The sequence below is a fragment of the Eptatretus burgeri genome, chromosome 4 (assembly GCF_056783735.1).
Source record: "Eptatretus burgeri isolate ZD-2024b chromosome 4, Ebu_testis_v1, whole genome shotgun sequence".
NCBI classification, from domain to species: domain Eukaryota; kingdom Metazoa; phylum Chordata; class Myxini; order Myxiniformes; family Myxinidae; genus Eptatretus; species Eptatretus burgeri.
In genome coordinates this window covers 130,374,607-130,391,663 of record NC_140964.1, presented here as the reverse complement: position 1 = coordinate 130,391,663, position 17,057 = coordinate 130,374,607, and the positions used below count along the sequence as shown (strand labels likewise).

Genomic DNA, 17,057 nt, shown 5'->3' with positions numbered 1-17,057 from the left:
TCATACAAATATCCACATTATGAATTTTTAATTTCTTACAATATTCGACAAGTTGTAAATTTGATGTAGTATTCTTTCCAAATTCTTTAAACCACTCATCCACGCTCATTTATTTATTAGAAAGATATAATCCATTACCTCTTTTAGATAATTTTACACCTGCTTGTGCGATAGAAGAAAGCATATCTCCAACTAACAATCTCGCTTTATCAGGCAGACCTTCAAATTTTTCAGCAAATCTACAATTACACCACTTCCACTAATTTGTTTCTCCAACTCTTTGTAATGTCTTTCCAATTATTTTTGAGCCTGGAGTTGAGCCTTCCTTTCGTTGGCAGTTTTCACCGCTGTTGAAATACCACCCGTCCATGCTCCAACCGCACTTCAACCAGCAAATAAAGGAATTAGAAATGGGAGAAATCCTCCACTCGTCTCTCTTATTGAATATTTTTTCAACATTGGTTTTGTCATTTTAATTTTAAGTGAGCCAGTATCATTCAAGATTTTAACCTGTTCTCTTGTGAGCAAAATTGATTCTTACTGCTCCTTTTCTCTGAATTGTATTAACGTTAATTGTACAAGGCTTTCGATGTTGAACACAAGATGACAGTTTATGAAGATTGATTTGATTAACATATACCCCAGTTGGTACTTTGCCACTCATTTACTTAACAAAAAATTATGTGAGACGAATCATAACACCATTATCTGTATTAATCTGCAATTCTGTTTCTTCCAAAAGCAAACAATATGTATCAACTTCTTCACTCTCTCCTCTTTCAATGTATAGGGAAGTATCCACTCCATTAGACTTTATCGATTCCTTTTGAGCACTCAGGTCAAACGCAAAGATTGTATACAAACTTTTAAATGCTGTCATATCCAAAAGAGGTTCTTTATTTCCATTACTTTCACACACCTTTTGGTAAGACTTGTATGCTTCAGCATTATCATTTTTTCCCCCACAATAGCAAAGGCATATGCTTATATGTATGGTGATCAGATTGATAAAAGGTTAAAGGGAATGAAGAAAGTCTGTGTGGAGAATGGTAGCGCATGTTCTCTGCCACATACAGGCTCTTTCATGAGCCAAAATGCACACCCAGGACCCGAACCAAAATCCCGGATTGTCCTTCTCGCGACTCCTCCTTATTGCTTATGGTCTTGCTGTGGCCTGATGACTGCAAGAGGGTTGTAACAGTTCCTGACTCTCACGCAGGACATTCCCGGTGAGATGCGGTGGAGCTATATAACGTCTGTAGCGTGGTTGAGTATGATGCGGCACCAAAAACAATGGTGGATGGCATGTGATGCCCGAAACAGAGTTGTGAATGGTTGCGATGCAGAGATACGAGGGTGTACGGAAGTATTTTTCCCGTGTGAGAAAGTTCCAGGCAAGTGGTGAAATTTGGTGAGTGAAGTGCGGAGTAAGGTGAGGAGTCGGTTGGGAATTGGCGCCTAAATTTGAACTGAAAATAAGTGGAAATTCCCGCGGAAGTTTGTCTTGAGTGCATCGAGAAGGACGATCTGAGTTATGGGAGGTATGGAGGTGTGCTCATTAAATAATTATCCGTTTAATGGTGTGTGTGTTTGCATGCTTGTGTATTTTGGCTCAAAGGAAAGGGTTTGAGTGGAGGTCAGAGTGCAGATCAAGGACATATTTATTCGACCAAACTGTGAGACCCACACAACACAATTCATCCCATTAACCCACGAAATATGAGGGGAGGATGCATTACACGAATGGTTTGTTGCTGGATGTGAAAAACCAAAAGCTCATCGACTCCAAGACGAATATTTGCGTCAAGGGTATCACCTCACACACACCTTCTCCTTCTGTCACTCCAATGATTGTCAAGTCCGACCACATGACCAGTTTTGATGCCATCCTTCGACAGTACCAGAGATAACTTGACCCCCTCTATTCGTGGCTTGACCACGTCCACTCACTCTGGATCGCGGAGCCTATAAAGGTCTGAGCACAGCCTTCGATCTCTCTCTGCCCTGTCTCGCCTCCCGCTCAAGCTGTTCTTCGACTCTGTACGTTATCGCCTGAACTCCGCCTCTTCTTTGCCCATACGACGCCGACTCCACCTACCCCGCCGTCCACTCGCTCAGGAATCCAACCTCCGAACTCAAGCCCCTCCTTCATGCCGACGGTCTCGACGCGAGCCCCCCCCCCCGACGCCCGAAGCAAGAGACAATGTGCCAGCTGTCAGGAGGGTACCGCACAACGGAGCATCCCCACAAATGTATTGGTGGCATGTTTGGGCAAGCGTGCAGAAGTACCGACAGACCGTATCCTCAACTCCTCTCCTGTCTTGCTGCAATAACTCCTCTTCATCGGGTTTTCAGTGTGTGTGTGTGTGTGTGTGTGTGTCCTGGTGCCTGTCCACATAAGTAAGACTGCAGTAGATTATTACTATGATCATCATTATTGTTATTACTATTTCGCATTAAGTCTGCTCTGTGTCTCCTTTTGTAAGTTGCTTGTTAATTGCCGCACTTGTAAACTCCATCTTTACTCTTTACTTATTTGGTTTCCTTCGAATGACTCCAAAGCACTATTTGGTCTTCCATTTAATTCCTCAATTTACCACCAATGTCTGTCATGTGAGCAGTAAGCAGAATACTTCAGCTGATGTTTTCTTACTGCTCAATATCAACACCCTTGACACAACAACCTCTTTCAATTTCAACAGGTGCCAAGGCACAGCAGGGGATCAGGAACTTCGGTATCTCAGAGCCTGCTCCACATCACTCAAATTGTCGTGGATATTGTTGCCTGGGTTGAGCAACCACAACCACAATGTACGAACACTTTCTTAATTTTGCATTCCATGCTATCTTGAGGCCTCAGCATCTCAACTACCAAGGATTTCATTGTTCTTCGGAAACAGCTGGAGACATGACAGAAGTTATTTTTCATCAAACTGATTTCATTTACAGCAGACCATTACATTTTAACGGTGAGTGAATTTTCTTTTGTCCTGGTTTTAAACACCATTGCAGAACGAGCACACTCAAAGGCAACATCATCACATGTCCATCAAGCCAGGCCTCAGTGATGAAGTTTGCACAGCAATTACGAAAGTCCTCCCTGATATCAACATAAAATGTCTATGTTGTTGCAGAGGGAGCCAACATTAGCAAGGAGGATGGTTGGTAACAGCAGACGAGAGTTGTACTTCCGCTCTCATTGAATGTTCAAACCACAAGAACCTCGACCAGAATCACTGATAATACGACCGATCAAATTGAAGCGCAATTAAACATCAGACTGCAACTCACCAGCCATTTTGAATCAGTAAAAGTTCCTCTCTGTTGTTGATTCATATTATACACACTGAAAAAAAAACCAAGAAAAGAAAACCAATGAGAACACGCACAGCCATGTTGCCATCGGTCGACGCCATGTTCATTGACATCCCTCCTCCTCTCGTATCGATCGTGAGGCACGACATTGGCATGTTCCGGTTGTCTCGGGCTTCCCACCGCAGCAGCGAACGAGACAAATTGGTTACATTTTGTATCTCCCTAATAGGCCAGATCGCGATCCCAACCTGAATCAAAATATAAATTGCTTGTTCATGTCACCGAACCAATTCATCCACCAAGAATCTTCCAAATCCACCCACAACTTTTTGAGATGTGCTGCACACACACAAACAAACAAAGAAACGGGTGAAAACAAAACTTCTGACTATCTTTGAGAGGGAGAGGTAATGAATGGTATTATTTATGGGGAAAGAAGCTGTGAACATCCAAAGACAATTTGGCTTTTTTAATGAATGAACACGGCTGGAAGAATGGCCGAGAGTTCCACACACTCGTGTTTGAGCCATCCAGCCAGGGTTCGAATTTCAGACCAGCTCAAAACTGTTCGTGGTGTGTTGCAGGCAAGGAGAGGCTTCCATGTGTAATGTCCTTTGGATCGAAGTTAAACTCGGCATCCCATCTCCCAACAATAGTTGAACGTTAAACTCCCACTGTGCCCTTAACGAAGAGAAGTTGACCTATCGCTGACCCCCGAAACAAATTACAAATTTTGGACCTCACATACAGGGGGCACTGCAACATTGGCACTGTCCTGCTTACATCAAAAAATACAACCGTCGCCAAAGGCTGCCGACAAAATAAATAAAGTAATGAGTGAATGAACATAGTTGCTGCTTTTCATTAGTTCTTGCATTCTTCCCTGCGAAACTTTAAGTTGCAGGATTGGTTGCCGTGGTTGTAGTTCCGGTTGTGAGCATTGGGGATGACATCTTGCAGTCTGCAGACTTGTGCTTGAGCACTGATCTGCAGGTTGTTGCTTGTCGTTTGGATTTTTCAATCAAGGTCTTTGCATTTGCAGCTGCTTGTTGTTGGAGAGACAAATCATTGTTCTGCTGCTGCCTTGTTGTTTGCACTGTCCTTCCCTTCAGGTACACAGAGAAATTTTGTTTTTGAGTACCACGTGACCAAAATTGATCATCATGTGCCATTATACATTCCCAATACCACAGACACAGTACTTCTGCTTTTATGACTTTTCTTTATTGTGAAACCCATGATAAATTCCAGTTTCAGCACTAAGTCTTGTAATGATAAACAATAATAAAAAAATGATCACATTCTCCCAAGATACTATACGAGCAGGTACCCATGTAACTTCCACGTCATGTAAAATATGTGACTTCACAATACAATGCAAAGAACAGTCAAATGTGTACAATGCCAACTGAAGTGAATATTGTGCAGCTATGTGCACCCGAAACACGCTGCTTCAATCATCCCCCACCACGCCGCAAGTCCTCAATTTCCCCAGCCACAAGTCTTCAACTCCCACATGTAGTTTGCCGAAGAAAGATCACAGATGATTGTGAAACCCAGTGGTTTGAGTGAGTGAACTTCGTCAGGAGAATTTTAAGAAAGAGGATGGAAGGGTTTGCCAGATGGTCCATTAGGAGAGAGATATAGGGAGTGTGACATTTGTCAGGATTGAAAGTTATTTTCCAAGTGTTTGACCAGCTTGTGACTTTTTTCAAACTGACCTGTTTGATGTATGAGGGATGCCACAGCACAGGATGCAGTTATCAAGAAATTGATAAAAGGGATTTCCCAAAGAGTCAGAGAAATCACTGAGAAAGATCAGGAATAGGACTATGAACAGAATACTGCATTTGGGTGCTCCAGCCTTGACAGGAAGAGGAGATGAAGGGATTCGAGCGAGTGCCATATGTTGTCTACGAGAGGAGAGGAAGTCAGCAAGCCGTGTGTGGAGTTGGCCTTGGATGTCTTTTGCAGAGAGTTTGGAGAGCAAAGCAGGATGCCAGAGTGCATCAAAAGCACGAGATGTGTCCAGACAGTCGGCCCATCTCATGTCTGAGATTGACGGCCTTCATCCATTTTTGGATGAGTTGGAAGCAGCATGTCCAAGGCAGAGTGACCTATTGTGAATCTAAATTGTTGATTTGAGATGAGGTTGTTGGAGAAAAGGTATGACTTCATGTCAACTGCGATGATGGATTCCATGATCTTGCTGATGATTGGAAGTAAGCGAGATTCAAGAGGTTCAGCTTTTGTCCCTTTTTATGCAATGCAGTGATGATGGCTGATTTTTAAGTCGATAGAAGATGACCGAGGGCAAATGATAGGGTGAAAACGGTAGAAAGAGGATGTGCAATAGTCCAGGAGCTGAGACCACTTTATTTGTTTTTGAGTGCAAAAGTTTGATTCGGTGTTTTCGTGGTAATAACAACTGGGCAATCCAAACATGCTTTTCTTATAAGTGGCAACCCAGGAGATCAAGGTAAAAAGTGCACATTTCCATGTGTACATTGCCAACACTTTTCCAACAAAATTATGGGCTTGAGCAAACAAATGGCATAACTCATTTTATTTTGAAACATAGGATTACAAATTACCGCAATAATTGATTGTATTTAAACCCTCTTTCAGACGATGTAATCACTGTCTCAATTAGGTCACTAATTAAGACATAGGTTAAAAGGTCACAAAATTCGGACAATACACGGAAAAATTCAACATAAAGAAGATTATTGATATTTTCGCAATCTAACAACTCTATTTTACAGAGGAAAGATGAAGAAACATTTTCAGATGCATAAAACCCATGTGAATAGCTTTACACACCCTAAATTGTAAAGTCAACATTGGAATGTAATTGAAGGTGACAGAACTGACAGTATACAGAACTGGGGATGACAATCATAATGATCAAAACATGCAATGATTGCCTCTTCTTTGATAGATATATATATAGGAGAAACCTCTTGCACGTGAAAATCTGTTGCTGTTGTATAACTTTCCATGGGATGGCAGAAGAACATTTCCTCTTTTCCACTATTGCCTGACACGAAACAAGCATACATCAACAGCTGAGAACACTGAGCAACATCAGTCGTTTCGTCCAACTGGATGGCAAAAACAGGAGAAGCTCTTACTTGGTCGAGAACTTGATCTTTAATGTCTTGAGACATTTCACCGATCCTTTACTTGATGGTATAGTTTGACAGAGAGATTTGGGAAAGCTTGTTTGTAATATCCTTCCCCAGAACGAGCTCTGCTGCATGCAGTCAGTACACCTGGTTTATGAGAGCTTCTCCGATGTTATGGTTCTTTTTGCTCTTTGTAATCAACATGGCAATCTCATCAGAAGCCTCAACAACCTTTGAAGTCTGTTGCCGAAATGTTCCACTACTGTTCAAATTAGTTTGCTTCAAATACTGCCTTTTTGTTTCAAAGAATGCCTTGGGTTTTGGCAGCTAGAGCAGAATGCATTGTCTTCAAGTGGCGTTCCAAGCGTGTGGGCCGCATGCCATCATTGCTCAGAGTCTTGTGGCATATTATGCACTGGGGTACCTCTGTGTCACCCTTTTGGAAGGAAACAAATACAAATGAAATATATTCGTCAAGATACTTCCGCTTTTTTGGACTCATTGCGAATGATTTAGTTTGAAATGGGTTCTGCAAATCTGTGAAAAAATGTTTTAATAATAAAATTAGAATTAAATATTATATTAAATTTGAAGAAATGTTTAACTTAAAAATTAATTTTAATGCAGAAAATGGTAGGCCGAGTTGCGAACAGAAAACGAAAGGCGATACTTTGTTTTTTTATGTTCATCACAATATTATGCAAACACTTGTGAAGAGGATTCCAAAAATAATGAGAGAAATTCCTACTTTTTTCTCCGGGCTCACGCCTCCTCTGGAAATTGCTCACGACCCACAAGGGGGGTGCGCCCCCAGGTTAAGAGCCAATGACATGGACCAAATTTTTAAAATTGTCAAAGTTCATCTGATTGACTTGAAATTTGAAGAGGATTTTCAGATCAGGTCACCGAATTCAAGCACCAATTGTTTTTGAGGTTATCATCGGACAAAATATCAACATCGGCCAAATTTTATTGATTTATATTTTTAATTAATGATTTGATTTTTTTTCTCAACAGAAAAATGTGTTGGAAATCTGAAATGATTGGTTTTGTTTCACCAATTTTCTCTCTCTCTCCGACTGATTTTGAGTTTGATTGTATGTAACTTAGAAAATCGAAGCTTTTTCAAGTATATTGGTTGGCTGAAGCCTGGTGTTGGCTTTGCGTTTCGGGTGGATGACTTGGGATGCTCGGGTCCTGAGTTCGAGCCCTGTTGGCCCGTGAATTAACACCAGGTGGGGTTGACTCAGCCTGTCATCCTTCTGAGGTTGGCAAAATGAGCACCAGTATTCTGGTAATTTGGGCACTGGATCAGCGGCAAAGCCACGGCAATAACCAATGATGCAACCAGCAAGCCCTAAGGCTGCACATGAGTGTATTGGTTGGTTGAGTGTATTATTTTGTCTGCTTTTTGTCTGAACGTAAATCACCTACAGGTCACAATTTTCAAAGGATCTTCAGGAAACTTCACCACCTGCTGGAGTTCGTAATTGGGAAGAAGCCTATTGTTTGAGGTCAAAAGATCAACATCGGCCAAAGGTCAACAACTTTGTCAATTTCCTAAAATCCTCAATTTTCATCCGATTGACATGAAATTTGAAGAAGATTTGCATATCAGTTCAATAAATTCCACCACCAATTATTTTTTATGGTCAAATCTGTTTGAGGGATTTCACAGCTATCATGCTCTGCCCGACGTCTGTCTTGTTTGTTTGGGTGCAGGATATCTTAAAGTTGTGGACTGATTTGGATGAGACGTGGTGGACAGGTTGGGTGTGTGACAAGGATGACTTGATCAGATTATGGGGAACATCCAGATTCGGATCCGACAATTTTTTAAGTGATTCTTCACCATTGAGAGAAAGGGTTAAAACAATACATATCACTGTCTCTCAGAAAGTTGTGGATGGATTTGGTGGATGGGTTGGGTGTGTGATGATGACGAATTGATTAGATTTTGGTGAAAATCCGGATGCGAGAATTTTTTATATGTTAAAGTGATTTTTCACCAGAGAGATGGGGCCGAAAACGATACATGGCATGATGTTTCAAAAAATTATTGGCCCTGATATGTTCTACTCGATCAGACATTGCGTGGCAGGGGTATGCGCTCTACAGAGTGCGCTTCTCATTAATTGTATAACACACCAGTATGCAAGTGCCACACAAAAGTCCTGGTGAGGGTCTCCAGTATCTGCTCTTTTTCTTGTTTATATTTGCTTCACTCCATTACGAAAATAAATACTGTCGTCCACAAATAACATTAAAATCACTTTCGAATTTACGGTGTGTAAATAAAACCTATTTACGTGGGTGCAGAAGATATGAAAATGTTTCTTGGTCTTTCCTCTGGCAAATAAAGCTATTCGAATTGTGAAAATATCAATAATCCATTTTATGCTGACTTCTTCCCATGTATTGTACCAATTTTCAGCAGTGTCCAAATTTCATGCCATTTTAACCTTTCATGACCGAACTAGGAAGTATAACCTGTCACTTTGCTGATGGGTATATGAGGGGGGGGGGAGAGGAGGAAGGAGAGAGAGGAGAGAGGAGGAATGGAGAAAGAGGAAGGGGGGATAGAAAGGAGGGAGGGGAGAGGGAGGCAGGAGGGAGGGGAGAGGGAGGCAGGGGGGCAAGGAGGGACGAGGAATGCGGGAGGTAAGAATGGGGAAAGAGCGACGATGGGAAGAGCGACGCCTCACCAAACATGGCTATACACACCGGGAGGGAGGTGCGATCGAGGGTGGTTTGGTTGTGGGACTTGTGGAGAAAGGGGGAGGGGTAGTACAGGATTGAACAAAATGGGGTACATTAAAACAGTGTAGTAAAACAACACGCGGATACAACCATGAAATATCAACAGGTGTTAGAAGGGGAGTGGGTTTGGGAGGAGCGAAGCATGAGGGGAAGGGAAGGCAGGACAGCGCAAAGAGAGGGGAAGGGAAGGGAAGGCAGCATGAGGGGAAGGGAAGAGAATGGCGATAAAATGCCCCCAAACAGAAACATCATCTTATTAACTGCCGAGTTCCATATAAAACCGGGCAGCAGCATTTGAAACCATGGTTCCATACCTCCATCCACCTATCAATCAAAGGCCTGCCTGCATGTATGCTCACACATGCAGCAATATTTACACCCCTCTGGTCAGTTCACCACAAAACTGATTTGTACATGCAACACAATAGGGGAAGGTCAAACTTGCTTAATGCATTTCGTAAGTATAGTGCTGTGCACATCTTTGGCCACTGAATTAATACACCAGGGGGTCGACTCAGCCTGTTATCCTTCCGAGGTCGGTGAAATGAGTACCAGTATACTGGGCCGGTGTATACCCTGGTTAAAATAGGTATACCATATCCCTGTGTCGTAAGAGGCGACCAGGGTTGCGTCAGGAAGGGCATCCGGCGTAAAACATGTGCCAAATCATGATGCGGATCATACGGATGATCCGCTGTGGCGACCCCGAACGGGAGCAGCCGAAAGAAGAAGAAGAAGAAGTGCTGTGCACATCTTTCTTGTTCTTGGTTGTTTGTCAATCGTGAATCTTTTTTTCACTATTCCCATGAAGCAGTTTTAAATTCAAAACAAACCATTATTCTTCAACCATTCCCTTAACAGAGGGGTGGGGGATGAGAGTGAGAGAGAGAGAGAATGAGAGAGAATGAGAGAGAATGAGAGAGAATGAGAGAGAATGAGAGAGAATGAGAGAGAATGAGAGAGAATGAGAGAGAATGAGAGAGAATGAGAGAGAATGAGAGAGAATGAGAGAGAATGAGAGAGAATGAGAGAGAATGAGAGAGAGGGAGAGAGAGAGAGAGAGAGAGAGAGAGACAGAGAAAGAGAGAGAGAGAGAGAGAGAGAGAGAGAGAGAGAGAGAGAGAGAGAGAGAGAGAGAGAGAGAGGAGAGAGAGGTTTGAGAGGGGTTCGGGTGAATGGGGAGGGGGAGAGGAGAGGGGGAATTCCAGCAGATGTGACGTCCAGTTAAATGTCAATCTGTGAGATGGCACACACATTGATGAATCACTCTGCCTATGAAACACAGGGATGACAGTTTATAGCTGGGTCGAGATTCAAACCAAGGCAATACAACTCAGAGCAAGGATGTGTACCTCTCGGCCATCCTGCCATGATGTGGCGATTCATTACTTGCAAAAACTGAAAACATTTTTTAGTCATTGTAATGATCCAATTATTTTGCATTCCTAACTCTGGAAATGTCCCCACAGAGAACCGAGCTGCAGTATCACCGTCAAAGCTTGAGTGCTTACCAAGTGCCTCATCCACTCAAGCAAGCACTCCAACGAAACTGTTGAAAAAAACTTTTAAAAACAAAACGTTTATTTTTTTGTGTGTATCTCTCCATGCCAAAGTGATGGGTCGTATAATGAAAGGAGATCAAACAGAAAACCAAATAAGAAAAGCGAACCACCCACAAACTCACCGCCCAAGGCACCACACGGCCAAATGCAGGGGAAAGGGCCCTGAACTTTGTTCAAGTCGATCAACATATTCAGTGACAGTATGAATATTGTAGCGTGCTCGGCAAGTGACTGAGAACTCAAGCAAGCACTCCCATGTAATGGTTGATAAGGAATGGCATGCGTGGCAAGCGATTGACGATCACTTATATAAACACCGTGTACCTGGAGACGCCCAGAATGTCAAGCGATATCCGAATTTGACAAATGAACACTTTTTTTATTTTTTATTTTTAGCAGTTTCGCTGCTGCTGAAGTCAACAAAGTTGGTTACATTTTGAAACTCAGCTGAGACCAAGAGATTCAAGAGGTTATGACATGTAAGGAAATGAAATAAAGCCACAAACTCTGGCATCTCTGGGCATTTCTGTCCAGAGACAAACACCATCCAGACATAAACACCGCTTGGATATGCCCAGAGACAGAGAGACAGAGAGAAGATGCGAGAGAAGGGAACTAAAATATATTGGGAGGGGGTGGAGCAAGGATGGGGGAGAGAGAGAGAGATTGGGGTAAAGGAGTTAGCACAAAGCATATGTTATGCTGAAGGGACAATGCACGTGAGCGCATGCTTGCACGCACGCACGCACGCACGCACGCACGCACGCACGCACGCACGCACGCACGCACGCACACACACACACACACACACACAACCGGCAACTTTTTGAGAATCAGCAGGTTGGAGTCGGTGTGATTACCGACTACAGTACTTACTGTATACAACCCAGAAACCTTGAGTAGCTTTCACCAAAAAACAACGTTGCGTTTGTCTTGACGTTTCAGGGATATATTCACAAACATTATTTACCATCGACAATGGGAGGTCTGCAAGTGGCCAAAGCACTCATGCAAGCACTACAATCAAATGGTTGATAAGGAATGGTTGGCCAGGCTGTCACTGCACACCATAATGGATCCCTTTAACTTTAAAGCCGTTCTTCAACATGTATGCAGCAGTTAAAGAAACAATGAATTCATTCACATCATGACTTTATCCACAAAATAGTTACAACTTAATGCAGAAAAACCCTGGAGACATTGCAAAGGTCAATCACCCATTAAATAAACATTGCAGAAAATCCACCAGTTTGCCTGCTCGTGTGTGCACATGTCACCTGGTACATCAGTTGGCGGTCCGCGCAAACGTTATCACTGTTTTTTTTTTTTCAGACGTCCGTTTTTTTTACCAATTTGCTTAGACTCCCTGTGGAGCACCTCACGAGTCCGATGAAAATAGACACAGATCTGGGAGATGTTATGGATAGGCAGTCCCTCTGGTGGGACAGGGCGTGAGGTCTTCCAGGGAATGCATTAAATCGTATCGCTCAATGAAGCTTGCAAATTTCGGCAAATTCCGAAATTTTTTGTCAACTCAATATAATTCTCCAAACAGGAGAAAAACATTAAATAAGTTTAATGTTTTTGAAATTTCACATTTTCTTGTCTTTGTCTGGCGGAAAGAACATGGCCTTGCATACTGAAAGTAAATACGTATATCGGCTTAGTTATACGACTCGTTATTTCTTTAAATTATCAGATTTCACAACAGATTGACACTTATTTAATACGGATGATATCCGATCCTCAAAACCTAAATAATATTTCAAAGATATACAGTACCTTCATTAGTCAGTGAGATTCAATCGTGGTAAAATCGTATCATATAATGCATGAAATCGCTCCATACCCCTAATTTGAAAACTACAGTACTTACAAAAGTGATGTATATGGCAATTCATAGCAATGATGAACAGGCATTTGATATGAGTGAGGAAAGTAGGGGGGGGAAGGGGGAAATTTAATCGTTTAGAAATCGTTGCAGCCTGTTCTAAGTCAAGGTGTGGTTGAACAGGCCAAAAACATGGAGGCTTCAGACTCCAGCGAAGTTACCCAGGAAACACCTGAAGACCCAGAGAGCGAGGTGGCCGAGGATCATCTGATGAAAGATATAATTAAATAAGGCCATTAATTATCTTCAAAAGGGGTGTTTTCATTAACTGAAACACCCAATTTTCACTCTTGCACTTCCTTGGAGTTTTCTTAGTAAGCATGCAAAGTTTCAGGCTGCAGGATTTTATGGTTTTGGAGTTATGGATGAGACACACTGACACACACCGACAGATTGCCATTTATAAATTGTGATTATATTGTCTGAAAGAGGGTTTGGACACGATGAATTGTTGGGAAATTGTGGGACTGATAAAATTCAATCAAGGTATGCCTCTTTATTTTTGCTCAACCCCATAATTTTATTGAAAGAGTGGGCAATTGTCACAAAGAAATGTGCAATTTTCATCAGCAGTTGCCACTTACAAGACAAGCCTATTTGAATTCCCCAGACATTATTACCCATAAAGCACCGAGCCAAACTTTTGCACTCAAAAACTCAGCTCCTGGACCATAAGAGCAGCAGATTAGGTTCACAGGACACGTGAGAGTCAGAGTCTGAACGCATTCCAAAGGTCATGGAATCCATTGTGTTTTCTTCAAAATCTTGCGTCCCCAACCGCTCTCCCTGTACCCACCTTACCCAATCATAACAAACTGCTCCTAGATTAGCTTGGTGTTGTCTTTCGTGGTTTGGGTGGCTGGCTTGGGATCCGAGGTTCCTGAGTTTGAGCCCCACTGGATGCAGAATAAATACCAGTTGGGGTCAGCTCAGCCTGTCATCCTTCCGAGTTCGGCGAAATGTGTACAAGTGTAGAGGGGCACAGCTGTGTTCCAAGAAATAAGAGCCACCTGGCAGCCAAGCTGCCATACACAAGAAGAGAACAGCTCCTGGATTCTGTCGATTCATCCTGAGAAGTTGAAAAAGTTTCCAGCAACCCTTGCTTGAAGTTTCTAGTAACTTTTCCTCTGCAACTGGACCAGACGGCATCAGCTCACATGTCCTAAAAAACATGCTCTGCTGCTCTTGCGCTTCCTCTCTCTGCGCTTTTCACACTGTCATTTACCAGTGGTATTCTTCCATCTGCTTGGAAATCAGCCAACATCGAATAAAAAGGTGCAAAAATGGAATCCCTTTAACTGCAAACCAATCAGCTTACATCCAATCATCAGCAAGGTCATGGAATCTATCATCGCAGTTTACATAAAATGAAACCTTTTCTCCAAAAGCCTCCTCTCAAATCATCAATGTGGATTCAGAACAGGTCATTCAGCCTTGGATATGCTGCTTTTCTTCTCCCAACAATGACTGGAGGCCTTCAATGAGCCATGATACACATCCTTCCAGGGATCATTCCTCTCTGGGCATATCTCGAGCTTTCGATTTGGTCTGGCATCCCACATTGCTTTTGTGGAAGAAAAATAATTACTGTATATTCATGTCTTCTCAATTATATTCACTTGTTGAATTGTTGCTGGAACTTTATGAATTTAATTTTTGCACAATAGTCGAATTGGCTGTCAGTAATGTTTCCCTTTTCCAAAGAGACTTTTGACCGACATATTGATAAAAGGAATAACTTACTATGAAAAAAGGTCTTGCTCGTTGCAGAGAAACAGGGTGACCTGGTTGATAACAATGCAAACTTTTGCCGCGATTGCGTCATTCTCTCCCTCCAACCGAAAGTAGCTTGTATTGCAGTTTTTAGTTCTTTGGACGAGAGCATATCAGCACATCCCTAAGTTGAATTGCCAAATGTCTCACGCTCCTTTTGGAATGCCAAATTGTGTACACGAGGGATTACAGATTACTTCTGTTTCAGTGAAGTCCATTCATATGCATCAGTGAATCATTGAATGTTGTTCCTCCTTTTGACGAAATGAAAGATTTTCCTTTGGTTTGCTGATCGATCAACTGTGTGGAAATTGAGTTATTTTCCACAACACTCTCCAAATTGTCTGCCTGTCAAATCCAAAGCCAACTCCATTCTTAGATGACTGACTTTCCTTCACTTTCTTTCACAAACCCTTTCTTCTCTTTTCCCTGTCAAGGCTGGAGTCGCCCCACTGCAGTGTTCTCAGCTACATCTTATTCCTAATCTTAATCAATGATCTCAATGAGTCTCTGGGAAGTCATCATTCTCACTTTGCTGATGACTCCACTCTCTGCAACGACATCCCTCATCCTGACAGACAGCAGCCTCTTCCATCTCTTCAGACCTTGACAAAAATCACAAATTGGTCAAACATCTATTTCTCTGCCCCAATCTCCCCCAAGGACAATAACCACAAACCCATCTACTTTCTCAACAACGCTCTTGAAGAAGTTCAGTCACTGTTGAACTTGGGTTGAACTGTTGGGTCTCACCCTCAGCCAAACCACATTTCAAAGTTCGCCTTCAAATCCAGACCGGACACCCACCATCTGACTTCCTGCACTCTCACTCTCCTGTATGGATCGTCATATGATTATTCAAACTGCTTTTTCGATAGAAACCTTGATCACAGACAGAGCATTTGTAAGGTCGATCTCCTGTATGGATCCTCATATGATTATTCAAACTGCTTTTTCGATAGAAACCTTGATCACAGACAGAGCATTTGCAAGGTCGCTCTCCTGTATGGATCCTCATATGCAAATTCAAATAGCTTTTTTGAGAGAAACCTTTATCACAGACAGAGCATTTGGGAGGTCGCTCTCCTGTATGGATCCTCATATGCAAATTCAAAGAGCTTTTTTGAGAGAAACCTTGATCACAGACAGAGCATTTGTAAGGTCGCTCTCCTTTATGGATCCTCATATGCAAATTCAAATCGCTTTTTTGAGAGAAACCTTTATCACAGACAGAGCATTTGGGAGGTCGCTCTCCTGTATGGATCCTCATATGCAAATTCAAAGAGCTTTTTTGAGAGAAACCTTGATCACAGACAGAGCATTTGCAAGGTCGCTCTCCTGTATGGATCCTCATATGCAAATTCAAATGACCTTTACGAGAGAAACCTTTATCACAGACAGAGCATTTGTAAGGTCGCTCTCCTGTATGGATCCTCATATGCAAGTTCAAATTGCTTTTTTGAGAGAAACCTTTATCACAGACAGAGCATTTGTGAGGTCGCTCTCCTGTATGGATCATCATATGCTGATTCAAATTACCTTTATGAAAGAAACCTTTATCACAGACAGAGCATTTGTGAGGTCGTTCTCCTGTATGGATCCTCATATGCTCATTCAAATAGCTTTTTTGAGAGAAACCTTTGTCACAGACAGAGCATTTGTGAGGTCGCTCTCCTGTATGGATCGTCATATGCTGATTCAAATGACCTTTTTGAGAGAAACCTTGATCACAGACGGAGCATTTGTGAGGTCGTTCTCCTGTATGGATCCTCATATGCTCATTCAAATTGCTTTTTTGAGAGAAACCTTTGTCACAGACAGAGCATTTGTGAGGTCGCTCTCCTGTATGGATCGTCATATGCTGATTCAAATGACCTTTTCGAGAGAAACCTTGATCACAGACGGAGCATTTGTGAGGTCGCTCTCCAGTATCAATACTCATATGCCTATTCAAATCACGTTTATGAAAGAAACCTTTGTCACACACAGAGCATTTGTGAGGTCGCTCTCCTGTATGGTTCCTCATTTGCTTATTCAAATAGCTTTTATGAGAGAAACCTTGATCACAGACAGAGCATTTGTAAGGTCGCTCTCCTGTATGGATCGTCATATGATTATACAAAATGCTTTTTTGAGAGAAACCTTTATCACAGACAGAGCATTTGTAAGGTCGTTCTCCTGTATGACTCCTCATATGCCTATTCAAATCACCTTTTCGAGAGAAACCTTTATCACAGACAGAGCATTTGTGAGGTCGCTCTCCAGGATGACTCCTCATATGCCTATTCAAAGAGCTTTTATGAGAGAAACCTTTATCACAGATAGAGCATTTGTGTGGGCGTTCTCCTCTGTGGATCCTCATGTGAATTTTGATGTCTCTCAGTGAAGTAAAATCTACACTGCAGATATTACACTTATAATGCACTTGCCTTTCGATCACCTTTTTGGGTTTGTTCAATTCAATGTTGATATTAGTGCTGTTTTCACCAGATGCGCACTTGTATTTTGAAGGTCGTGAGTCTTGTTCTTGGGATTGTTGCTTCAAAATAAACATCTTCTTCACTGTCAAGCTGCTTCTGCACCTTATCTGTCCAATCGGACTTCTTGATTGTTCTACATAAACAAAGA

At 42.2% G+C, this 17,057-nt stretch overlaps 1 protein-coding gene across 2 annotated transcripts in view; it reads right to left on the bottom strand.

Moving 5' to 3' along the window:
• Nucleotides 1-859: 859 nt before the first annotated feature.
• Nucleotides 860-17,057, bottom strand: part of LOC147029117 (uncharacterized) — a 63,438-nt gene continuing 47,240 nt past the window's right edge. The window contains exons 5-6 of one of the 2 annotated variants that reach the window (XM_085876185.1): nt 16,870-17,042; nt 860-4,421 (exon numbers count right to left, since the gene is read on the bottom strand). In XM_085876185.1, the coding sequence (XP_085732311.1) occupies nt 4,209-4,421; nt 16,870-17,042 (386 nt within the window). In that variant the 3' untranslated portion in view covers nt 860-4,208. Of the gene's footprint in view, nt 4,422-4,517; nt 17,043-17,057 lie in introns of those variants that run through there. The other variant, XM_085876184.1, reaches the window with a different exon arrangement.